The 26,426-nt window shown below is 42.9% G+C and overlaps 1 protein-coding gene across 10 annotated transcripts in view; it reads right to left on the bottom strand.

Moving 5' to 3' along the window:
- The window catches only part of LOC122809350 (cornifelin homolog B-like), a 254,939-nt gene that overhangs the window by 97,639 nt on the left and 130,874 nt on the right, over positions 1 to 26,426 (bottom strand). For 9 of the 10 annotated variants that reach the window (XM_044080778.1, XM_044080773.1, XM_044080777.1 and 6 more), the window contains exon 5: positions 23,080 to 23,411. In XM_044080778.1, the coding sequence (XP_043936713.1) occupies positions 23,265 to 23,411 (147 nt within the window). In that variant the 3' untranslated portion in view covers positions 23,080 to 23,264. Of the gene's footprint in view, positions 1 to 23,079; positions 23,412 to 26,426 lie in introns of those variants that run through there. The other variant, XM_044080783.1, reaches the window with a different exon arrangement.

Below are 26,426 nucleotides of genomic sequence, written 5' to 3'. Positions count from 1 at the left end.
ATTTTCACAGGTATATGCAAAATGCTACCAGCTGCATCAGAGGTTTTACCCATTAGAGAGTCAGATGACAAGTGATGTCATCCTGCAAGCCATCCCAGCAGTAATATTTGGGATATTAATTTAAGAACTCAGAGAGAGTATTCTGTATTTTTCTTTGACCTAACATCAGCTGAAAGACCCACTCACCACATCTCCCTTGCTTGCTTTAACTAGGATATATTAATTCTCTAGATATAGTCAGAAATACAGCAAGGCTTAATTTAGAGGTTTTTCTTTGAGACTGTCCTGCAATGTTTTAAATATTTCCTGTGATTCTGAACTCCAATGTTACTGTGATTATATACAGAGTATTTTCTTGTTCTTTGATTATTTATTAAATATATTTAAACATTTCATTGTGGCTGATCTTTGACAGTAATATTTAATTTCTGAGAGTAGTTGCATATTTATTTGGCGACACTGTGTAGGCCACTCAATAGCCTTGCTCTTGGTCAAACTACCATTTGTGTTGATAGTAACATTACACAGTAAGATTGGACACCCTTCAAGGGCCTTAGAGTAGCTAAGGACATGGCTGGTGGCAGTGATTACTTTATTCTCTAGGCAAAAGGGAGCATAGCTAGTAAACCTGTCCCAGCCTTTCCCAAGAGTGTGTGTGTGTGTATATATATATATATATATATATATATATATATATATATATATATATATATATATATATATATATATATATAGTTGGACAGAGGGTGGTGGAGATCTTGACTTAGACACTCAGCTGAAATGTCAACCTTATAGCTGTGACAGTGGGAATCTTATTGGGGATCAGGAGAAAGAGGGAGAAACCAGCCCCGGGACTGACTTGTCTGTTTATGCTCTTAAGGGCAATTGCACTTGATGTAGAGAGCTGCATCTGAAAATACTGTGTGTCTACCCATCATCCTTCCAGTGTACTTCCCCGACTGGTACTAGTAGTGAGGACTGATGCTCTTTGATTACTGGGCCAGTGCTGGGATGTCAGATATACTGGTGGGCCGTGGTGGGATATCCACATCACATATATTGACTGGAAGTGGTGGGGTATCCACATATTAGGACTCTGTGTGGCTATTGAATTCCTTTAGCCTGCAAACAGCAGTCACTAAGGAAGATGTTTGTATCCTCAGTCACCCACACAGTGAACATGCAGAGTTTCATAATAGTTTTTTTTTTTGTTAGCTTAATTAGTCAGGGAGAGCAGGCAAGGATAGCAGCAGAGGAGTATGGCAAGGAGCCAATTGGCTGAGATGTGCCAAGCTAAATGACTAGTGCATGCCAACCTGACTAAAGCAGAAATTATTGCAGCCTTGGTCACAGCTGCATAACAGACCAGCAACCAGGATGACAGACTGGACTTGAGAATGTACAACTCAGAAAATGGACAGTTCAACCTTTCCACAGAGGACTTAATCCGTCTGGCATTAGAGAGACTTGAACTGAAGGCCAAGCATTTGGAAATAGAATCAGAAGAGACTGATGTCTGGAGGCTGAAGAAAATGAGAGGAAGAGGCAGCATGAAATGAAGATGCTGACTCTTCACCAAGGTCTTGGAGGTAATAGGGAAGGGGGTAACCAAACCCGAGAAGCAACAAAGGTCGGTAAATTTCTTTCGCTATTTACAGAGGATAATTCTGATAGTTTCATTCATATGCTTGAAAGGGTATGAAAACAGTATGTTGTTGACCAAGGGCTCTGGGTATGGTTCCTTACCCCTCTTACTCCACCGTAAAGCTGTAACTGCTCTTTCTAAATGGTCCGATACTGATTGCTTAAAATTATACTACTATTAAGAATAGTTTCTTACAGTGTTTTAAGTTAACACCTGAAGTGTATATAAGAAAGTTTCATGAACACAGACACAAGGCAGATGAAAGTGTGTGTGAATATATTGCTGAGCTAAGCACTTATTTTCATAGTTGGGTGAGTGGGTGTTAAGTCACTTTTGAAAGGCTAGCAGACCTTTTGTTGAGGAAAAATGCCCTTAACACTTTGCCTGAGGACATGAGAATCAGGTTAGCAGGTAGAGAATGTAACAGCAGATAAGTTGGGGAAAAAGGGTGACTTATACCTAAGCAAGCAGGTCATCACTGCACAGGAAAGGGATACTCAGTGCTGCCCATGGGTCTAAGGGAACCCATAGTGGGCAGCCTAAACTGCCCCAGAGTCCGCCAGTAGCAGGGGAACCCACTAGTTCAGGTACATGGCCAGGACAAAGGCTTAAATGTTTTAAATGCAACCAGTGGGGCCATGTAGCATATAGATATCTACAGAGGCAAGGTGGGGAACAAAAGGTGGGAGAGCCAGTAAGAAGGAATGACAGAATTCTAGCAGTAAGTTGTCTGGAGACAACCTGACCCAGACTACCCAAGAGGTTATATCCTATCTTAGTAGATGGGAAATAGGCCACAGCTGAAATAGAGCATCTAACCTAACCACTGTGAAGCCTGCAATGTTTAAAGAGGAGCATTACTTGCTTAGGCAGTCTACTTCAGTCAGAGCTTTAGGAGGGACTCCATTCCAAATACATTTAGCTAGGGTTCAGCTTGACTGGGAAGGTGGAAAAGGAAGTAAGTCGATGTGTTTGAGGATATCCCTGCAGATGTCTTTATAGGGAATGATTTTAATACAGTACCTTGTGTGCATGCAGTTATACACAGTCAAGTTTGGAGGCAAGCATGTGGGTCTGGTAGTCGAGGGAGGGGACCCAGACAGACCACAGACGAAGCCAGGACTGATGTGGTGGTTACTTCAGAGAAGGAGCTACCCTGTAGCAGTGAGATTGAAGGTGAGCCACAGCTGCTTGTGGGTACTGATGTTCTCTTGGACAGAGTGACTGCAAGGGCAAAAGTGATTAGGAATACCCAAGCTGACAGTGAGGAACCACCGTCAGAGAATACCAGACATCCTGTGGAAGGGGAGCTGGGAAGGGTTACAAAGATTTGACAGGTTCAGCTCTGACTACATTACAGGGCTTGAGAGAGGTAGATAAGTGAGGCATCTGATTCAAGGAAAGGGGAATCTGTATACTGGGGAAAAAGGGTTACTGTATAGAGAGTGGACCCCTGAGGGAGGGCTAGAGTGGGAGAGAATATAGTGCCCAGAGCCTACCATCTGGCACTTCTAGCCATAGCCCATTATATTCCCTTTGCAGGTCATATGGGCATAGAGTACAGAGAGACATTACGCAGAACCTTTACTGATCTGGGATTGCCAGGGATGCAACAGGGTACTGCAGGACCTGTGAGCAGTCCTAAAAGCTAGACGAGGCTGGAGACAAGGTCAAAGCTTCTTTGATGCCTTTGCCTGTGATACAGAAGCTGTTTCAGAGGGTATCTATGGATATTGTGGGGCCTGTGAGTACACAAAATTCCACAGGGAAGAAGTATATCCTAGTGGTAGAAGACTGTGCTACCAGATACCCTGAGGCTGTGGCTCTCTGTCCTCCACAGAGGCAGAAAAGGTGGCAAATGCTTTGAGATTTTCAGCAGGGTAGGTTTCCCAAAAGAAATACTGAGAGGTGCCAATTTCATGGCAGACCCTCTGACTTGTCTGTGAAAGCACTGTGGGGTATAGCACCTATAGACCATCCCCTACCATTCCCAAACTAATGGTTGGGTTGAGAGGTTAAACTCTAAAGACCACCCTATGGGCATTTGCAGACCAGTTTAAGAGGGATTAGGACAAATATTTTCCCTGTTTGTTACAGAGACGTGTCCCAGGAATCCACAGGTTTTTCACCCTTGGAGATACTATATGGGCATAGGGTGACAGCACCTCTAGATTTGATTTGTGATGAGTTGTAGGGTGAGTGTGAATCCCACGAGGAGTCTGTTGTGACATGTCCTAAATCTCAGAACAAGGCTCAGGGAATTCTTGGCCTTGGCCCAGGAGAACCTGGCTGAAGCCTAACAGCAGAAAAAGGTCTGGTATGGCAGGAATGCTCAAGCTAGAGTCTCTGCTGTAGGAAAGCAGGTTATGATTCTCATTCCTGTCAAACTGCAGGCAGCTTGGGAAGGACCCTTCAAAGTGGTAAGGAAGGTCAGTGCTGTTAACTACATGGTGGAAGGTGGAACTCCTAGGCAAGAGGCAGGGGCACAAGCTGTACCATGTTAACATGATGAAACCTTACCATGATAGGGAGGCCCTGGTGTTAAACATTTGCAGTAAAAGGCAGGAATAGTCTGATGGGCATCTATGGTGGAGCCTAGGGTTGCAGGCATATGATAGGACAAGTGCAGCACTGTACTAGGGTTAGCAATGCCAAGGCAGCTGGAATCACCCGACAGGGAATGGGGTAATGTACTCCGAGGGTCAACCCTCTCAAACAGCATTTCTCAAGGGTCACTTAAAAACTAGCTTGAGTCTTCGAGGAGGGGGGTATCACGAAAGGAGATACTGCCAGCTCAGCTATCTGGAATTTTGTAAATTATGTTATTTGTGAATATCAACATGATTCATATGCTTGTATTACAAATGTATTAGAACTGTTGTGTGTATGTCAACTACTACTACAGAAGTGTGTTGAAAAGGGTTGTAAAGTACGGAGCTTTAAAATGTATCCACAGTGTACCATACTGGAACAAAACAAAAGTACTTGCACTACTGTAAGTATTTAGATGCATATATTTTAAAAGGGGAAACTGGAATCCATAAGGTTAACTTGCAAATCTTCAGAAAAATACTTAATCTCATTTTTTATGGTGTGGCTATAATCTTTCAGTTTCAGTGCAGTAACAATGTCTAGAACTAGAGGTTCACTGTATTGTCTTGGAAGTGTTTATGGTTTCATGACTTTCAGGACCTGCCTTTGACCCAAGAAAAGCCATTATGTATTTTCACAGGTAGATGTTGAATGCTACCAGCTGCATCAATGAAGTCAGATGACAAGAAACAATGTCGTCCTGCAAACTATCCTAGCAGTAATATTGGAGATATTAATTTAAAAACTCTGAAATACTGAGTATTCTGTATTTTTCTTTGACCTGCCATCAGCTGGAAGACCCACTCATCACGTCTGCATTGCTTGCTCTATAAATGAGTTAACTAGGATATAGAAATTCTCTGATATAGTCAGGAATATAACAAAGCTTAATTTAGAATTTTTTTTAGACTGTCCTGCAAAGTTTTAAATATTTCCTGTTATTTTGAACTCTGATATTACTGTAATTATATACAGTGTATTTTCTTGTTCTTTTATTATTTATTATTAAATATGTTTAATCCTTTGATTGTGGCTGATTTGTGAGGCATTTAAGCTCCGAGAGTACTTGCACATTTGGTGACACCATGTAGGCTACTCCTAATGGCCTTGCTCTTGGTCAAACTGCCATTTGCATTGATAGTAATACTGCACAATAAGAGTGGACACCCTTTAAGAGCCATGTAGTAGCGGATAAGAATGTGGCTGGTGGCAGTGATAACTACCTTATAGTCTGGGCAAAAGGGGGCATAGCTAGAAAACCTGTGCCAGCCCTTCCCAAGTGTGTGTATAAATCAAACCTTAAGTGTCAGCTCCTTGAGCAGGGACAAAGCACTGGTTGGACAGAGGGTGCTGGAGCTCTTGGCTTGGCCACTCAGCCAAGATCTCAAACCTATAGTTGTGCTAGTGGGGAGTCTTATTGAGGAACTGGAGAAAGAGGGAGAAACCAGCCCCAGACTGTGGTCTGTGTGCACTCTTAATGGAAATTGCAGTCGACGCTGACCACCGCATCTGAAAATATGGTGTGTGCACCTGTCAGCCTCTGAATGTACATCCCTGACTGGTGCTAGTGATTAGGATTGAGGCTCCTTGATTACTGGGCCAGTGCTGGGGTGTTGCATATATTGGTGGGTGGCAGTGGGATAGCCACATCACACCACCCATTTGTTTTACCTTCTTAATCATAACCAAGAACCAGAATTTGTTTCCACTATTTTGTTTCACTAATTTGCCATGCTAGGCTATGTTAGTCCTTTGCTAAGTGTAATTACTCATTCCCCAACAATCCTTGACTGTTCTCCAATTTTTTTAAACTGACAGATTTATTGATGTGACTACCTCTCAACTGTCCAGATTGTTGCCTAATGTTTTTGTTCTGTTTCTCAAAATTGTGGTTTTCTGGCAGAAAATGACGAGACTTCATGCCCTTCAGAAAATTCATGATAATGCAAAACTTTGTTATTCAGTCAACTTTCTAAGTTTGTAAGAGCAGTACTTAAAAATTGTCTCCATTTTTGGGCTTTTGTCCCTTTATTTATGGCTTTGTCCAGATTTCTTGCTCTAAGAGGTTGACCAGTATTGCAACAACTTCACAAACATTATAACACAATCTTTTCTTTGAGCTATCAAATAGTAAAATAGCAAAAGGAAACGGTCCTTTGGAACACAGTATAATTTGTAAGAACTTGCATTTGCCAGGGAGGTTTTTATTTATATCAAAACATTGAAGACTCACATAATACAATACAAAATCATCTAAAAAGTAATGATTATGTTCCCTTCATACCTCTCAGCTGTACAGATTTTCACAGAATGTCCACATTTTTTTGCCTCATTTAGTCTGTTCCTCAAAATTTGTGGTTTTCTGGCAAACCATTGAAGACTGAAGTCACTAAATGATAGACATTGTAGTTTTAGTTTATATCCTTCAGAAAATATGTAACAATGCAAAACCTATTTTAGCAACTTTCTAAGTTTATAGGAATATTTAAATTCTGCCCCTATTTTTGAGCCTTTGCCCCTCCCCCCCACATTCTTTCTGGCTTTGTCCAGATTTCTTGCACCGAGTTTGCGAGGTATAGTTCCCTTCCTCATGCTGTGTTCAAGATATCCATTTCAACAGGCTTTTCTTGCATCTCAAAATCTGACAAAACATTCCATTTCTTGTCCTTCATCTTATCTATTTCTTATCCACTTCCTGACAATTGCTTTATTCGCAGTTAAATGCACATCCAAAGACCTACCTTTTGCTGTTCTCCCTATTTTATCTACACAAAATATGGAGATGCTGTGATTGCAGCTTTTTTCCAGGCCAGTTATACAAGTTTGGCATTTCCACCTTAAATTTAAATTTAGGTCAAATCAGGACCATCTCCAACAAAATGGTTCCAAGACTCTGGTACACTGTAAAGAAATTTAGGTGTAAAAATATTTAGAGGCATTTTCTACCCAAAAAATGACATCCATATGTTGTGTATCAAATCAAACATTGAATGGTCATAAGAATAATAATTCTGGATTGAATCTAAAAATGACCAAAACATTAAGCTTTTGCGAGGGGCCAGGACCCCCCAGCACCCCTGTTAATTATATGTACCAACCAAGATAACAACAGCAAGGTAAGGGCAAATTCCCTTACCCTGCTGCACTTCAATTTCAGACAAAGCTGCCAGCAAAACCTCCACAGAAAAGAACACTCACTCTTTACAGGTCAATAGAGGCCGCTGACAAGAGTTTGGAGTTCTGACCTATAACCATGCTATTTATACATACACTCATCACTTTTATAGCATGCCTGGAGGGCTAGGGCAGCTTTTCTAATGCAAATGTAGTATTTGTCTTTCTGCCAAGGTTTTTTTTAATAATTTTATACAGTTTACTCAGGACTTGCTTCTTTATCAGCATGTTCTATAAAAGAACTAATTTCAGCTATTTATCCCTTTAGATTGTATACAATTTAGAAACCTTCAGGTATCTGCTGTGCAATTCTATTTAATATATGTCCATGGTACTGTTCCCATGTCATTTTTTATCCTATTACAAACAGGTCTCAGTACATTATAGGTTCATACTAGGCTATCTGCCCTAGGGCATTTATAAGCCTAGCCAGAGTGTGTATGGCTTTCGCCACCCATTTTAAATTAATTTTGCTATGCCCTTTTTCGAGGTTAGTATACTGTGCCTCTGTCCAACAGTGACACAGAAGTGATACCCTGGGTAAACCTACGATCTCCCATCCACTCATCAAGATTCCTCTTGAAGAGAGTCAATGAGGGACTCTGCCTAACCTGGACTGGGATTTTATTCCAGAGTGAGGGGAGCCTCTGGGTTATGAATCTGTCCCTCCAGCATGTCCTATTTATTTCAGTGCTGAGGTTCAAGTCCCTCAAGCGCGTAGCTCGATGGGATTTGGATTTTCTTAGGTGCAGCATGTCCATTAATTCCGGGTTGGACATGGCTTTATAAGTTAGGCACAGATCGCCTCTGAGCAGGCGGTATGCCACTGAGTAGAGCTGGAGTTTCTTTAACCAGGCAGCATACGGCATCTGTTTCAGCCCCTTGATCCTCTTGGTGAGGTACTTTTGGGGTCTTTCCAGTTGCTGCAGGTGTCTGGTAAGGTACATCCCAAAAGGGGCATTGTACTCAATTATGGGCCTGATGAGGGATGAGTAAAGAGGCACGATGATCTCCCCTGATCTAGATGCGAATCCCTTCGTGATTAGGTGGGCTATATAAAATGTTTTTCTAACCACTTTGGCCACGTGGTTGTCAAATGAGAGACTGCTGTCAACTTGAGTCCCCAGGTCCCTAATTACTTCTTCTGTACTTAATGGATTACCACCTATGTGGTAATTTGTGGGCACTTTGTTTTTGCCAAAGAGGATGAATATACACTTTTTGGCATTTAGCTTGAGGCCATGGCTCTGGCACCAGTTGTCTGTTTCTGAGGCCCTTTTGGAGGATGCTTGTGTCAGCTGGAGAGTCTATTATGGCTCCCAGTTTGCAGTCATCTACGAACTTGGTCAGCCACAGTCCTTCCATGTTGGCCTGTACCTCCGAGAAATCTATACTGAACAAGAGAGGTCCCAGGACTGAGCCTCTCTTGGGATGCCACTTGTAACTGGTTTGGAGTCTGACATGGCACCAGCTATTCTAACCATGTGGGCTCTGTCCTTGAGCCAGTTTGCAACCCATCTAGTGACATAGGGGTTTATATTTAAGCTGGTGAGCTTATCTATAATGCCTGAGTGGGGTATTGTATGAAAGGCTTTTGTGAGGTCCAGGTAGGCTGTGTGGACCACCTTCCCCTTGTCAATGGCCTTGGTGACTGTTTCAAAGAAATCAACCAGGTTTAAGAGGCAGGATCTGCCCTTACAGCCGAACTGGGTAGGATCCAGTGTCTGTAGGTCCCCAATGTCTTTATTTATAAGGTCCATGATGATCCTTTCCATAGCTTTGCAGACCAAGCTAGTGAGACTTATGGGGCGATAGTTTCCAGGATCCGTTGAGGCACCACCTTTGTGGAGAGGGACCACTGTTGCTGTACGCCACTCTTTGGGTACATATCCTGTAGTAAGGCTGAGAATGAACAGTAGTTTTAGGTTTGGGTTTAGCTCTTCTTGGAGTTCATGTAGGATGCAGCCCGGGACACTGTCTGGTCCCATTGATGCTGTGTTTCTTGCTTTGGAGAGGGCAGCTCTTACCTGAACATCTGAGATGTCAGGGGGGCAGCACTCTGCTGGGATAGATATTAGCCCTTTTGGTGGGGGGGGGGGGGAGAAGTTTGCGCTGAACCGGTCAGCTAGGATGTTGGCAATGTCTGTGGGTTTGGTGTATTTTTTGTCATTTTGGACTAATTCTGAGCATATCTGGGAATTCCCACCCAGGTTCCTAACATAACTAAAGAAAGCCTTGTGATTATCCTTAGTGTCCTGCGCAATTTCTCTCTCAAAGCTGGCCTTAGACGATTTTATGAGTGTCCGTAGTTTTTCGCTAATACTGATCAGAGATGCCTTCCCTTTTTGGGATTTTGCTCTATCATGTAGTAGCTTCCTCCTTCTATTGTATAGTTTATTTATGGCTGGGGTCCACGAGACAGGACGTCTGCCTTTGGAGGATTGGGTCTTGGTTTTATTTGGGATTGCATGATCCATGCATTCCTGAAGGTGTTCATAGAATGCGTTTATAAAGGATTTTGCGGTCTGGGCCGTATTATCCACAGGCCCGGGGGCTATGAAGGATTCCACCTCGGTTTTGAGGAGTGTGAAATTTGCTTTAGAGAAGTTTTTCACTGTGGTTTTCTGGGCATGGGGTGGGGTCGGGATGTGAATATCCAGTGAGATTAGTTTATGGTCTGATCTTACCAGTGAGGGATACACTTCTGGTCTGGAGCATAGAGTCCCCATGTTGGTGATGATCAGGTCCAGTAGGTTTTCCCCTCTTGTGGGAGTGGTAACAAGTTGTTCCATAGCATTTGAGTTTATAAATTCTAGGAACCTTTGGGCTAGGGTGTTGGAGCTAGAGTAATGCTCCCAGTCTATGGTTGGGTATTTGAAGTTACCCAATATAATGGTGTAGTCCCATAGAAAGATTCAGACTTCTAAAAATTTTGCCTACAGTCACCTTTTTTTTTTTTTTTTTCAGTTATGGACAGGTGACATAATACACATACAGTAATAAAATGTATTGGCTTTTTCATGCAGTGTACATTTTTCACACATGCCAACATTACATACTATCATTCAATTCCAGTCTTCCCTTAAATTTCTTACTATTCTGCACGTTCCCACAAATTCCACGTCTACGTAGTTTGTTCATTCCCTTTTCTAAAGATCCCACTTCCAACTATTTTATCACAGTTCATAGGTTCATAGGTTTATACTAGGCTATCTGCCCTAAGGCATTTATAAGCCTAGCCCAAATTTTGTGGCTTACGCCACCCCTTATATGAAAAAATACTGTGCCCATTAGTTTGTTGTGCCTCTGTCCAGCAGTGACACAGAGATGATTCCTGGGGTAAACCTACAATCTCCCATCCAAAGGTCAAGATTTCTCTTGAACAGAGCCAGCGAGGTGCTCTGCCTCACATGGACCGGGATTTTATTCTACAGCATAGGGAGTCTGAGTGATAAATCTATCCCTCCAGCACGTCCTATTTATATCCGTGCTAAGGTTTAAGTCACTTGCTCTAGTGGTTTTGGTGGATTTGGATTTTTTGAGGTGGAGCATGTCCATTAATTCTGGGTTGGACATGGCCTTGTATGTCAGGCACATGTCACCTCTGAGCAGATGGTATGCGACTGAATAGAGCTGGAGTTTCTTCAATCTGGCAGCATATGACAGATTTTGGAGTCCCTTTATCCTTTTGGTGAGGAACTTTTGGGGTGTCTCCAATTGCTGCAGATGTCGGGTGAGATACATCCCAAATGGGGCATTGTACTCTATCATTGGTCTGATAAGTGAAGAGTACAGGGGAACAATGACCTCACTAGATCTGGATGTGAATCCCTTCATGATCAGGTGGGCAATGTAGAAGGTCTTTGTAACCACTTTAGCAACGTGAGTGTCAAAAGAAAGGCCACTGTCAACCTGAGTCCCCAGGTCCCTGATAACCTCTTCTGTGCTTAGTGGATTGCCACCTATATGGTAGCTTGGGGTTACCTTGTTTTTCCCGAAGGGTATGACTATACATTTTTTGGCGTTTAACTTCAGGCCATGGCTCTGGCACCAGCTATCTGTTTCCGTGAGTCCCTTCTGAAGGATATCCGTGTCCGATGCACTTTCCACTATGGCGCCCAGTTTGCAGTCGTCTGCAAACTTTGTCAGCCAAAGTCCTCCCATGTTGGCCTGTACTTCTGAGAAGTAGATGCCGAACAATAGGGGGCCAAGGACAGAGCCCTGTGGGACACCACTTGTGACCGGCTTGGAGTCTGACATAGCGCCAGCAACTCTAACCCTGTGGGTTCTGTCCTTAAGCCAGTTTGCAACCCATCTTGTGACATATGGGTTTACATTTAAGCTGTTTAGTTTTTCTACAATACCCAAGTGGGGTAGTGTCGAAAGCCTTTGCAAGGTCAAGGTAGGCTGTATGGACTGCCTTTCCCTCATCAATGGCCTTGGTGACTGTTTCGAAGTTGTCGACCAAGTTCAAAAGGCATGATCTTCCCTTGACGAAGCCAAACTGGGTCGGGTCCAATGTCTGCAAGTCCCCTATATCTTTGTTTATGAGCTCCATTGTGATTCTCTCCATAGCTTTGCAGACTAGACTTGTTAAGCTTATGGGGCGGTAATTACCAGGGTCTGTAGAGGCACCGCCTTTGTGGAGTGGGACCACAGTTGCCGTACGCCACTCCTTGGGCACGTATCCTGTGGTAAGGCTAAGATTAAACAGCTGCCTTATGTGCGGGTTTAATTCCTCATTTAGCTTGTGTAGCACACAGCCGGGGACATCATCCGGTCCCATTGATGCCGTGTTTTTAGCTTTAGAGAGAGCAGCTTTCACCTGCGCATTTGAGATGTCTGGGAGGCTACACTCCACTGGGATAGTTATCTCTCCTTTAGGGGGGGAGAGGGGGGTGAAGTTTGCACTGAACCTGTCTGCCAGTATGTTGGCAATGTCTGTGGGTTCAGTGACTTTTGTATCATTTTGGACTAATTCTGAGCATATCTGGGAGTTTCCACCCAGGTTCCTAACATAGCTGAAAAAGGCCTTATGATTGTCCTTTGAATCCATGGCAATTTTTCTCTCAAAATTGGCCTTAGTTGATTTTATGAGTGCTCGTATTTTTTACTAATAATGATCAGGGTGACTTCCCTTTTATGGATTTTGTTCTATCATGTAATAGCTTTCTCCTCTTATTGTAAAGTTTGTTAATGGCTGGGGTCCACCAGACTGGACGTTTGCCCTTTGTGGAAAGAGTCTTGGTTTTATTTGGGATTGCCTGATCCATGCAGTCCTGGAGGTGTTCATAGAAGGCATTTGTAAGGGCTTCCACAGCTTGGGTTGTGGTTTCCACTGGCTCAGGGGCCTTGAAGGATACCACACCAGTCTTGAGTAGTGTGAAGTTTGCTTTAGAGAAGTTCTTCACTGTGGTCTTTTTGTTTGGGGTGGGGTGGGATGTGGATTTCCAGTGAGATTAGTTTATGATCAGATCTCACCAATGAGGGATATACTTCCGGTGTGGAGCATTTTGTCCCCATGTTTGTGATAATGAGATCTAGTATATTTTCTCCTCTCATGGGAACAGTGACTAGCTGTTCCATGGCATTTGAATTTATGAACTCCAGGAACCGTTGAGCTAGAAAGTTAGGGCTTGAGTAATGTTCCCAGTCTATATTCGGGTAGTTGAAGTCACCCAATATGATGGTGTTTGGAGATACATTTATACCCTCCAGTGTCTTCAGGAAGGCTGTGTGGGGTTCCTGAGTTTGAGAGGGTGGCCTGTAGCATGCTACAATTTGTAGAGTAGTTTTGCCTATGGTTAGTTGCACCTGGATGGTTTCCGAAGCTTCGTGCGTTGCCACCAACCTGGAGGTGTGGGTATCCTTTATGAATATGGATACACCCCTCCTTTTGTGGTGTGGTCCGGGTTTTGGGGCCGGAACGCATGATATGAGGTAAAACCTAATAGTGCCGGGGTGCTCTCAGGAGCCTTGAACCAGGTTTCAGTTACAGCACAGACATCTATGTTCTCCATACTGAGAAGGGCCTCGAGTGCATGCATTTTGAGATTTAGACTTCTGGCATTGAGCAGCATTACCCTCAGTTTCTTCCCATTTTTGTTTTCTAGGGTGGTAGGTTTAGAATTTGAGCCTTGCCTAAAAAAGGCATTATGGGGGTGGCAAGAGCCTTAGCCAATATCCGGAACCCCAAGGGTGACAGGTGCAAGCCATCCCTTGCGAAGCAGCGTGGCTTGTCAAGCATGTCATCCCAGGCAGACAGACACTGGATCCCCTATGACACCAGACATTAAGCCAATTGTTAAAGCTGATCATCTTGTCTCTATAGTGTGGCATCATTCTTTGTGAAGGAAGGATACTGCTCAGGGTCAGGGTCATACCTGCCTGGGCTACATAATCAGAGCTCCTCTATGTCTCTTTTCATGTAGTCCAGGGAGGTATGTCTCAGGTCGTTCACACCAGCATGGACAATGACTGTCATATTTGTACTTACCGTGGAGTGACCCGAGTGCTTGTGTTATGTGGCGGATTCTAGCGCCCGATAGGCAGCTTACTGTGACCCTCTCCTTGTTCAGCCTGGTGAGTGGGACGTCAGTGTGTCTGACTATGGAGTCACCTATGACAAGTATGTTTGGTGTTGTATTTGGCCTTAAGGGCTGTGACTGCTTTGCACACTGCTTTTGTGGTTTATGTGTTGCTTGTGGGGTGTCTTGAGGTAGCAGTTGTTTGGGTGTCTGCTTTGGAGGCCTCTGCTGTTTAGGTAAAATTTTACTCAGAGCCTCCGAGTATGTCTTTGTGTGTTTATGTGTTTGATTCAGTGGTGTGGTAGCATTATATGAGGCTGGTTTTGTGGTGTGTGTAGTTGCCTTCTCCTCCTGTCTGGTCTTGCCAGTCCTGAGTTGAGAGAGCTCAGCCTCCAGTTTGGCTAAATAGCTGCATCTCTCGCAAGTATTTGTGTTATGTGGGAGGAGGAGAGGGTTGTCTGTGTACATGAGGCAGTTATAACATTGCCTCAAGATTCCCAGATTCAACAGCTGGACCGGAGAGGAGATTGACAACTGACCTTTGGACATGCTAGAATAATATTGGGAATTCCTTAATTGAAAACAAGGGCCAGTGGGGAGTGAGGGTGTAGTGCTTTATATTAGTTACAATATTAAATTAGTTGGTTTAGATTTCCATAGTCCAACTGCCTTTTGTTTTACAACCAGTAGCATTACACTTACTAAGGCCTATGTCTGAAACATTAAGATCCTATATTCCAGCTCAGAAGAAAATATTTTCTTACAATCATTTGCTCCCCAACATTTGATAGTATTCTGTTGAAAGTTTTAAAACCTCCCACCTCATTGCATTCTCAAAAAAAAAATTCTAATAACCTCTCCATCACACCTCCATCAGTTGCAATTCTGCTTCACATAAAAAATACCTATGCAAACACAAGAAAAATCCTAAACCTTTTGGACTTGCTTGGGAGTTGTACAGTTGTCCTGCAAGTGTTCTTTTGGATACTGACTTTTTCTTCTCTTCCCCACCTTTTCTAACCTCCTCAGATTAGTTTATTATACAATATTTCTATTGGAGCCAACTCATTCATCCATCAATGCTAGTTTTTCAATAAGTTGTTTTTAATCTGCTGTATTGGCTCCATTATTCCCTACAGTTCAGGCACTACCATTTTCTAAACCCAACCACCTAAAGTCCAGCACTTATTTTGGTCAGTTAGAACTCTACATTTTGTGGAACATCCTTCTGATTGTAGACAGTTTGCTGTGCCCAGTTACCATATCAGAGATGGTCTTTCCATTTGTAATTGAAATCCTCCCTTTCTTACAGTTCTGTTTAAACCCTTTCAAAGTGTATGACCAATTTGAAGGTCTTGCATTTCATGCAGTCCCAAGAGTTTCTTACATCAGCACTTTGTCACACAATGTCTGTAATTTGTTTGAAATTCATGTTGCTTATGCATCAACTGCTTTCACCTGAATTGACTGTACCTTTTCTTTTGCCCTTGACCCATGTGGTTGAAAATGGTCAGCATTAATAGTATTCTCCCTCACCTTTCAGCAACAAATCACAGTTTGAAATTTTTTTTCTTTTACAAGATTCAGCAAAGACTCAAGATGATTCAATAAACCAGTCCTAAACCCAGATCAAGCCAGTCTGCAGACACTTGTATGGAAATGTAATGAGTTGGATAACTATTTCAAATAAACTAATCTAATGCCATAACATTCTTTCCATATTTAAACACTCCTTTACAGAAAAGGAGTTAACAGTCACTGCAAAGCAGTATCCAAAATATTTACATATTTTATTAATGAACCAGTTGCAATTTGCCTTGGAGTCAGTAATTTTGGTTTGTTATACTAGCAACTGATGTTCAATATACAATACTTGATTTTGCAAACAAGGTGCAGTTCATTGCAGAACAGTTCCACTACAGAGTAAAAGGAATGGATATCATTACAGTGTGGAGTTCTTACATCATGTCAGAATGCAAACCTTTATAGTCAGGCTTACAATGGTTGCATGTAGTTTTCCTTCATCATGCATGCATTGCATCAGCATTCACCTTCAGGTGCTAGTACAGCCCGTGCTCAGTGGTGCAAATCAGTTTTCACATTCAGGGATAAAACTCCAGTGAGCTCAGGTCATGACAAGGGTTACCAACATTCTCTGTGGAAAAAACTGGAGAACCCACACGTCTTTTGTACCACCAATAGTTCCACCTCTCTCCAACCATTTCTCACTCAAAACAAGTATGGCAGTACAAGGTGGAAAAGTTTTTTTTTTTTTTTTTTTTTTTTTTAATTTTTAGGTGTTTTACTTCCATGCAGTACATTGGTGATGCTTTTATTAAAGTTAATTAATCTGAGGCTGCATTTTTACAAACCATCAATGTTCATGTTTGTCGCAGTCATCACTTGTGGGTTATCCCTGCTGGGTAGCCCTCAGCCAGCCTGAATACCAGAGTAAAGGATTTCCCTCCTGCGTCGGCTGTCCAGAGACTGTGGCTGACGTCAGGGCTATAAAAAGGTGGCAGCAGACACCATTATATCAGTCTTTCTTGCCGTGGAGCCCAAATAAGAAGTAGTTTTGCAAGTGTATCAGTCGGCCATTGCCAGAGTGAGGGAAACAATCTCAAGCCAAGTACCCCATTGGGGAACCTTTTCTTGGTTTTAACAGAGGTCAGAGAAAGTCAAGAATAGTCTCAGTTGTGGAAAGCAGATCCCACACACTGCATCAACTTGTTTAGGCCCAGACCATGACATCCCCAGTTGGTGCTGTGCCTTGTTTAATGCTAGAACCATAAGAGCTGAAATTTTAGCTCGGCACTTCAGCGAGTCTCACTGTGAAATGGCAGTCGTCAGCCAGCTACTGACTTTTTTTTTTTTTTTTTTTAGACAAGTCAGAAGGATAAGGATAGGCCTCAAAAAGTTAGGCCCTCTGATGACTCCGTATCTTTCAACTTAGTGCTACAGCTGAACTCTGAGGTGCCTTTGCAGCCCCTGACACCAGCCGAGAAACCATCACAGACCTCTACAGAGACCCGTTCAGAGTCCAGTACACCCATCCATCTCCCCCTACCAGCATGTTGAATTTTTCTCAAGTGGTCAGGTCCGGAGCCACTTCGCAGGCACCAGCTTCCACTGAGATGCCTCCGATGACCAAAGCCGGGCTTAGACTGATAATGCTGCCAGTTAAATTAAACTTGTATAAGACTATCGACCCATCCAGGCCCAAGCCTAAGACTACCACCCAAAACGGTCCCTTCCCATGGACCCAGCCACCGATGTACAACAAGCCAGCCTGCCCTTCAGTTGCAGCAACTGCTCAGAATGGCAGAAGACTTGAATTATTAGGGGAAGCCAGCCCCACCCACCCAAAAGAAAAAGGGAGACCCCCCCTCACGAGGTCCTCTCTGACTAGGAATCAGAAGGATCTGATCTTGAGGAGTCAGACATGGAAGACCAGCCCTTTGCAGCATTTGAGGACTGATGCTAACATTCAGTCTGCCTCCCCCGAGGACCTCTCCTCTGAGGGAGTTTAAGGTTTCCCTAAAAAACACTTTCAATGGGAGGCTCAAGATTACCCTCAGTCTAAGAGTTCCTTGACCTGCCTCAGCATAAGCTTCTGGCCATTGCTCTTATCCTGGATGTAGAAGAGGATGTTTTTCTAGAATCTGCCCAGTCTCCAGACTCCCCCCCCCCCTGCACTCAGGAAACCAGACCGATATTAAACTCTATTGCAAACCTAGAAGTCATTACTCAAGGCCCTAAAGGGGCTAGAGCAAGCTCTTCCAAGAATCCCATTCCAGCTGACAAAGCAGAGCTTTAGACAGAATGGGAAAGGTATACACCTCAGCCACTTTAGCTGCAAGAGCCTTGAATTGTCAATTCCATATGCTGAAATTCCAGCAAAATGTCCTCGAAATAATAAAACAGTTCTCTTCCATTCCTGACAATAGTACTACCAGATTAACTGACCTCATACAATCCAGCTCTCAGGTAGCCATTAAGAAAATGAAGGACAAGGCCAAGTCCATGCAAACTGTCAAGGACTTCTTACAGGTGCAGCCTTGCGGGTTTAGAAGAAACTTCTCCACTAAATATTGGTCCTTTCCTTCACAGACAAAACCAGTCCCAGAGGAAGGGACGCAGAGACAGAGCCCCTAAACACCAGTCTGAGAGCCAATAAAGACCCAGGCAGTGGTCCACTGCTGCTCCTGGGCAATAGAATTCTAAATCCACTCCCTTCTCAAAGGACTCAATGACTCTCTCCCCTTCTGCCCCTCATGCCACCAGTCAGGCTAGGAAGACTACTTTCTCTCTTCCTAGAAAACTGGCAGGACATCACCTCAGATCAAGTGGTCCTAAAAAATTACCAGTGGGTACAGATTATATTTCAAAGAAAATAGAAAAAGTTTGGGTTGCCCAGACATCTCTGTAAATCGGAGGACAAAAGCAATTAGTCAGATCCAAAAGCTTTATGCCCAGAGTGCAGTAGAACCTGTACCAAAGGAACAGACTGGAAAATTATTTTATTCAAGACTGTTCCTGGTCCCCAGAAGAGAGGACACCTGGTGCCCTATTCCTAGATGAATCTGTCCCTCCTGGTTCCAAAATTTAAGATGCTGACTCTTCAAAAACTACCTATGTTGCTACCACAAGCTTGGGTAGTGACCCCAGAGCTGAAGGATTCCTACCTGCATATCCCTATCAGGCAGTCCTGCAGGAGTTACCCAATATTCAGAGCAGGGTCCCAACACTTTCAGTTCTCTGCTCTTTAGCTTATCCACTGCTCTCAGAGTCTTTACGAAGTGCCGGACTCCAGTCATTGGATTTTGCAGACAGAAGGGCATACACATTTATCCCTATCTTGATGATAGCCTCATCCAGGCAGAAGCCAAAGAAAGACTCCTGCAGGACATTTCCTTTGTGCAGACCCTACTAACCTCACTGGGATTCACCAACAACCAGAAGTCCCACCTAACCTTCCTGAGCACCCTTCTGGACACCTCAGAACAAACGCCCCCCCCCTCCCCTCCCCAAGAGAAGCAGGCCTTCCTACAGTCTTACTTCACACAGCTGGCACACAAAACCCACCTCACTCAGAAAAATCCTGCAAGCCCTGGGATACATGTCCTCCTGCATCCTGCTTGTAACCCTTGCCAGACTGCACATGAGAAAAATTACAGTGGTACCAAAGGAACCCTCTGGTGCCAACAGTCACTGGAGCACCAGCTCTCCCCGATTCCTTGTTTAAGGAAGGAACCCCTATGGTGGGCAGAGGCTTGCACTCTGAACAAGGGCCTACCCTTTGCCCTTCAGTCACATGACCAAACCATAACCACAGATGTCAGAAGCAGCCTGGTGAGCACACAAGGGACCCTGCGAATACAGACCTTTTAACAGGAGGGTCAGGTTCTCCATATCAACCTGAAAGAAATGCTAGCAGTGCACAGGGTAATCCTAACTTTCAAAGAACACCTGCCACCAGGAATACTCAGTCAAGGCAGACATTACTGTCATGTGTTACATCAACAAGCAGGGGGCATGCACTCTTACCCCCTGTGTTGCTTAGCTATGAAAATCTGGCATTCATCCTCAAATCAGGGACTGCATCTGATAGCACAATACATTCCAGGGAGGCACAACACCCTGGCAGATCAATTAAATAGAAACTACCTGGAGCCCCATGAGTGGCAACTGCACAGGGAACCTTCATCAAAATTAGTCAAATCTGGGGGAAAACAGACAGACCTTTGTGCAAGCTACCAGAACAGCCAACTGATCAAATTCTGCTCAAGGGAGTTTCATCCAGAAGCCTGGAGGGTGGATGCCCTCTCCTTCCACTTCCAGCCTGTTTGTGTACATTTGCCCCCAGTGCCTCTGATGCCCAGGGTGCTTCTCAAGATCAGAGAGGAAGGACAAAGGGCTATCCTTATTGCCCCAGACTGGCCAAGGCAGCACCGGTACCCCATGCTTCTCAGTTTGAGCATACTCTCTCCAATCTTTCTACCCCCCCCCCCCAGTCTCCTCACACAGAGAGGGAAGCTACTGCACCTTGCCACACTCCAGTTCGCTGCATAGCTGATTCCACAAAGGTGGAGGACTCCTTCAACCCTCGGCAAACAAATGTTGGGATCTGAACTTTGTCCTGGAAAAGTTGACTTAGCCCCTTTTGAGCCAGCATCCTCAGATCTCAAGTTTCATTCTTGGAAAACTGCTTTCTTGCTGGCCATCACTTCTGCCAAGAGGGTATCTGAGCTCCAGGCCCTTATGGCCACTGAGCCCTTCATCATTTTCCACACAGACAGGGCATCTCAGAACCAACCCCTCCTTTATGCCTAACCTAAGGTGGTCTCTGATGTAACCCTCAACCAGGTCATACACCTACATACTTTCTTTCCAAAAGCAAGCAATAAAGGAGAATGAATTCCGCATACCCTAGATTACATGGACAGTTGAGATTTTACCTTGATAGGACCAAATCAGTCAGGAAATCTGACCAGCTACTGGTTTTGGTCACCCCTGGGGCAAAGGGAAAGCCCATTACAAAGCAGACCATTTCCAAATAGATCTCTCATTGCATACATTTCTGCTATGTCTTCCATGGAAAGAGTCCTCCCAAATCCATCAGATCTCATTCCATGACAGCAGCCTCTACCTCCACGGCCTTCCTGAGAGGGGTTCTTACCAAGGATATTCTGGAGGCTGTTACATGGACATTATCCACATTTTCACCAGTACCACCAGCTGGCTACATTCTCCAAAACCATGGCAAGTTTTGCATCTGCAGTCCTGCAGGGCATGCTAACATCCTCAACCTGTTCGGCATGCCACCACCCACTTCCTCACCTTTGGGAATCTTCCCACAAGTGATGACTGCAACAGTGAAACATGAACATAGTACAGTTGTGTACACTTACCATAAATGTAGATGTTAGACTGCATTCACTGTTGCAGTCCTGTTTCCCTCCCATCTTCCCCCTTTTCTTTCATTTCTAGATCTTCTTAGGGGCTACTGCCTATTGAGGGCAAGAAAAACTGATGTAATGGCATCAGCTACCACCCTTTATAGCCCTGATGACCTGACATCAGCCAGTCTCTGGACAGCTGATGGAGGAGGGAAATCCCTTTACTCTGGTATTCAGGCCAGCCAAGGGCTACCCAGCAGTGGAGACAATTGATGACTGCAACAGTGAATACACGCCAACATCTACATTTATGGCAAATGTACACAACTGTACTTTGTTGAGATCAACAAACTAGAGTTTGTATGGTGCTATAAGGAAAAGACCATCACAATTTCTGGATAGCCAGGAATATTTGGGCATCACTACAGTTAATGCACACTCCATGCTAAAGCATGCATAATATGTATCTGCATTACATTTTGAAAATCTATACATTCAATGAGGGCAGTTAATCATTCACCTTTAGCTTCTCTTTCTAAGGTAGGATTACATTTAAGCATCACCTCCATACAGCCTTATTGCATCTTAGTCCAATATACATTCATATTCAGGCACCTTCATTTCTGTAGTGCATTTTAGGAACCTTTCCTGTAGCCAACAGAAAATGCTCATGCATGTAGCACTACAGAACAAACTCATTGCTGCTTTACTAGTTTGCAGGCATCCACATTCGGTCATTAGTGCAGAGCAGTGCAGCTGCACTTCCAATTCACTTTAGTGCATCACATTACCACAGAAGTGGAGCTCATTCACTAGCATAGCAAAAATTCTTAGTGCAATAGGTGAACAATCTTATTTCAACCACTTTCTTGGTTCTCACATAAATCTGTGTGTGTGATCAAAACTCAAATAATGCTATACAAGCAATTCTGATCATAATCTATTCAGAAGTGTAATTTTTTTTAATAAATGGCTAGTTAAGAGTAGTCAAGTAGTACCAAATCAAATAAGTTTTTGGAAGGCGAAGACACACCTGTGTACCTGGAGAACAAGTTAATTCTGCAAAGGCAGTGACATTAATTGACCTGCAATACCCTGGAGCTAATTTTAATCACTAAGCTAACATGCTGATCATGAGTTCAACTCCCTTTCCTGAGGCAGATCTTACTTAAAATCAGTACAACGCCTGATCTCCCAGCTGTGTGTTGACCCCTATATGCACAATTTACCCTTGCATTCTCTTAAATAATTGTATACATTTCCAGCTTTTCCCCCACAACTGTGCATGTCTAGGCTTTTATAATACATATGTATTTAATTTCTTTTGCCATTTGTTGCCCTTCTCTGACCAATTTTCTTCTAAAGGAGTACCCTACTGTGTAAGGGCCACTAGGGCTGTGTACAAAACTCCAGTGTAGGTCATTTCCAGTATCCCCAAAGTGGCAAGATTACCACTGCCTGCCTTTGACTCATCACCCCATAATAGACCCCAGCATCTAAATGGCTCTAGCTACTGCATTTGCACATCTTCCAATTTAACTCTTGTATTGCAGATACTTCTGGATCCTTTCTAGTTGTGTACTGGCCAGATCTACTTTCAGTAAGTTTGCAAACCTACCTCTCTGTACATTCCCTAGTCTCCATCCAGGCCCTCTTTGGGCTCCTCTAGTCATCTAGAAATTAAATTTATTTTCCATTCTAGGACTTATTACTGAAGTATTGGCCCATTACAGATCCTCCCTAGGGGAGCCCTACTTGTCAATTCCATTATATGATAATCTTCTACACCCTTTCATCTAGCCAGTCCCCTTGCTCATTGTACCATCATTAAATACCACTCCTGTTCCTTCTTAGCATGTCTGCTAAACTCCAGGTGGTAATGCAATGGTTACACTGACTAAATCCAGTTGCAGGTAATCCACGGACTCCTTCACCCACCTCATTTACCTGATATGCTTAAATCGCATCACTTGACATGATCTTTCACTAGCTCATGTTTAGTCTTGCTACTTTTTTTATACACTTCATTCTTCTGTACATTCTTTGCCCCTTCTACAACAACTTTTACCTTAATTTTCCAAGTAACTTTTGTAGCTCAACAGTGGAGCAGGACGTATATAAACACATCAGCAAGCAGTATACTGAACCCATATCCTTATAAAAGTAGCAAAGGTACTTGCCATGACTACCCGTCATGTAATTCAGGGTATGCCAGGAAATGAACTCTCCATTCCATCCAATTTTAATTTAATTCTTAATTTAATTCTAAAGTAAAGAAATTGCAAAATCAAGTACAGAATATCAGTAAACATATAAAGCTTGTTGCAAATAATAAACAGTGCTTTGCAAGGGCCTCTAAGGGAGTTCAAGGTATGGTGCAGCCAATTTTTAGAGTGGCAGTATTAAAGCAAAGAAAGGCAATCAAATTCAGCATTGCTGTGAACCTTTGTATTCTGATGTCCTTCCTTTTATTTCAGTCGCATTCCATTCTCTCTCCTGGAGTTCCCGAGCCATCTGGCAAAGTGAACAGGGAAAGCAGCACAGCACAGTGCAGTAATCATTGCAAACAGTCCCCTGCAGTGAGGAAAAAAAAGCATTATAGTAGTGACCATTCCTTAACTATTGTGACAGCATTTTACATTTTTCACCCCTCGCATGCCTAGCTTTTGGCTAGAAGTGTCACCATTCCATATCTAGTACTCTCAAGTGATATCCTGCACTTTCCCAAGTGGCAATATAGATGACTGACAATGGTACCTTTGGATCTTTACTCAAAGCTGGTAGAACGGAGGTCAACAATCCTTTAAAGGATGGCACCCACACAAAGGCTTAGTTCAACACATTTATGCCTGCATGCATGAGCAAGTCTACCTGGCTTTTTTGCTGTAGAATTCTACTGGGTAAGCTGCTGCCTCCAAGTCTTCACTTGGTCAGTCCTGCACTGGCAGAGGCTTGTACCTTCTCCCCTCTGAATGGGAGATGGTTGGGCCTCTGTCAGTCATTCTGCCCTTCTAGATCCCTGAAGATCAAGGAAAACTGAAGCTCAGTCACTAGGAACACAACTTTTAGCATGAAAGCAGCATGTTTAAGATCACGTAAGATTATACCATAGTACTAGTGTAAATCTGACCAGTGTTTTATTCAATACCACTTAACAGTTTGAGCAAACATTTACACATCTTCAGATATGCACAACTTGCTGCCTCCACTATTTCCCACAAATTCTTCCCTTTTCCCATTGATGGCTCCTCTTTGCAGAGTATAAAGTGTGGGATTAAAGTCAATACAATACCCCCATTTGTACACTTCCATGGCAATACACCTAGCTGGTATACCCACAGAGCTAGGCCAGTTTTAAATGAATCTGATACAGGACTACTAATTTTCTACTGTTCACAGCCATGCATGTGCATACATCTTTAATCTCCATATATGCTGCTACTTGCCGGTTTGAGGTAATGTTGATTTGGATAGACTCTCATGTAGAATTAGCATAAATGTCATTTTGTGCTCCTATTAGCATTGCTCACCCTTGCCCCCCTTAAAATTGCAGGCATGATTCTGTAGTGACATTTTATCCCATTGTCCAAGAAGCATATATTCAGCTAAGTGTCATAACTGAACTTTTGGCATATCTTTAAAATGAGCTCCGATCTCAACCTACTGTCAGTTATAGAAACTGAACTTTGATCCAACTTTTAGATATTTAGCCTGCTTTTTTCACTGTCATTTCTCACCTTCAATAAGAATGTTCCTCTGAGCAAATGTCTGCTACCCAGACCTTTGACCCTACCATGCATTCTCTCAGAAAAAGGAAATGAGAAAGTGAGAATCAGGTTTGCAGCTGTTACTCCTCATCTCCCATCATTGGATGGGTTTGGAAATCATACACATTTGCATCACTCATTTTTTATCCATTTTACACGTTTTTTCTGCATTGCTATACACTTCAACTAATGTGGTGCCTTAAACTCCTCCACCTAACAGTGGGGAAAGTGCATACATGCTGCACTAAACTTTTGCAGGACAGGGCTTTACTTTTTCTACTTTATGCAAACCAGGTTAAATTCAACTTAGTTTTACTGCTATTTTGGAAAAGTAAAATTAGAGAGCATAACTAAAAGATATACAGCACAAGCCACTGAGACAAAGCAATTAATCCAAACTGAATTACTCTAATGCTAAATGAAACAGAAGTGCTGCAGGGGCAGCTGATCAGCAAGGACACATGAAAAAACTTTCATAAGTATGGACCCTGGAAAGCAAGAAATATATGGGGTTGGGTGGGTGGCCTAATAGTTAAGGTGTTTGCCTTACAAACACAAGGTGCAGGGTTTGAGTCTCTCAAGGGATAATTGGCTAAGCTTAAAATGGCTTGCAAGAGCAGTTAGCTTAGTACTAATCTATGAATCTATGAAATCCTTCAGATGGGAAAGTGAGTAGAACAGTAACCCATACAATCCTCAGGGAATCAAGCACCTGTGCATCCTGTAACAGTATACTCAGACTTGCCTATAAAGATGAATGTTTTCAAAATCTAATATACAAGTCGTAGTGCACACAGCTAATTCTAAGGTAGAAAGATGGTATCTACTAGCAGACAATTCATTCGGCATATACGGTGAAATGGTTAGTGTGGATGTAAAAAAAACTAGAGTCTAGGAGTTTGTGAAACTTATGAAAAATGGCATTATGTATATGCAACAACATAAGTGCTATATTGTCATATTGGAGATGGCCTATATTAGTTAGGGTAAATAAATTACATTAAAATGTGATGGCCAATGGAAGACATTCCAAGATGTTTGGCAGAACAGTACAGAATGTTAGCAATATTTGCATTATCAATAGCTGATTGACCTACAGCTGAAACACTTTAAACACCAATGGTTTTAACATGCACTTTTTTTAACACATTATACCATTTTGAAATATCATGAAATTATATGAATAATTTTCAGTTTGAATTACATGGTTTTATAATGCTGATGTGTTTAATTCCTGTGAATTTTAGCCAGTATTATCTATAGCAGACACTTTTGAATGTTTGTCCATTAATGAGCTAATGTACATTTTTGAAGGGTCTTCTCAGACTAGTTCACTTGCCCAGTAACAAATGTAATAAAGTGGAGACATCTGAGGGACGAAAGCTGTAAAGGTGCAAAACAGCTTGGGTATGGCAGGGTGGCATTTGGGCGAGGGAGTTTGGAGAAAAAGTTAAGGTGGTTTGGAAGATTGTGTGGAAGCCACTGGATTATGATAGGCTCAGTGGAAATGTAAGAGTCGCATCACTGGAAATGAAAAGCTGTGTGTGAAAATGTGTGTTCAAGTGATGCTCACCGAGTTTGTGAAAAGTTTTAGTTGTGATGCAGAACCATAAATGATGCACTTTAAGCAGCACAAGATTGATCCATGTAACAGGTAACACTAGTTGTAGTCGCCAGTTTCTGTGATATGGTTAAAACTTCCATGGCTCCAGCACTGCAATAGTTGTGTGTAATCTCATAAGAGTTCTTAGAATTGGACTAGAACACTTAAAAAGTCATAGACTGTAGCTCACATAACAGCTGGTTCAAAAGTTGCTGTTTT

Source organism: Protopterus annectens, chromosome 8.part0, assembly GCF_019279795.1.
Source record: "Protopterus annectens isolate FY-2018-M chromosome 8.part0, PAN1.0, whole genome shotgun sequence".
Lineage (NCBI taxonomy): Eukaryota > Metazoa > Chordata > Ceratodontiformes > Protopteridae > Protopterus > Protopterus annectens.
Note: the sequence above shows the minus strand (reverse complement) of the source record. Positions and strands in the feature narration are given on the sequence as shown.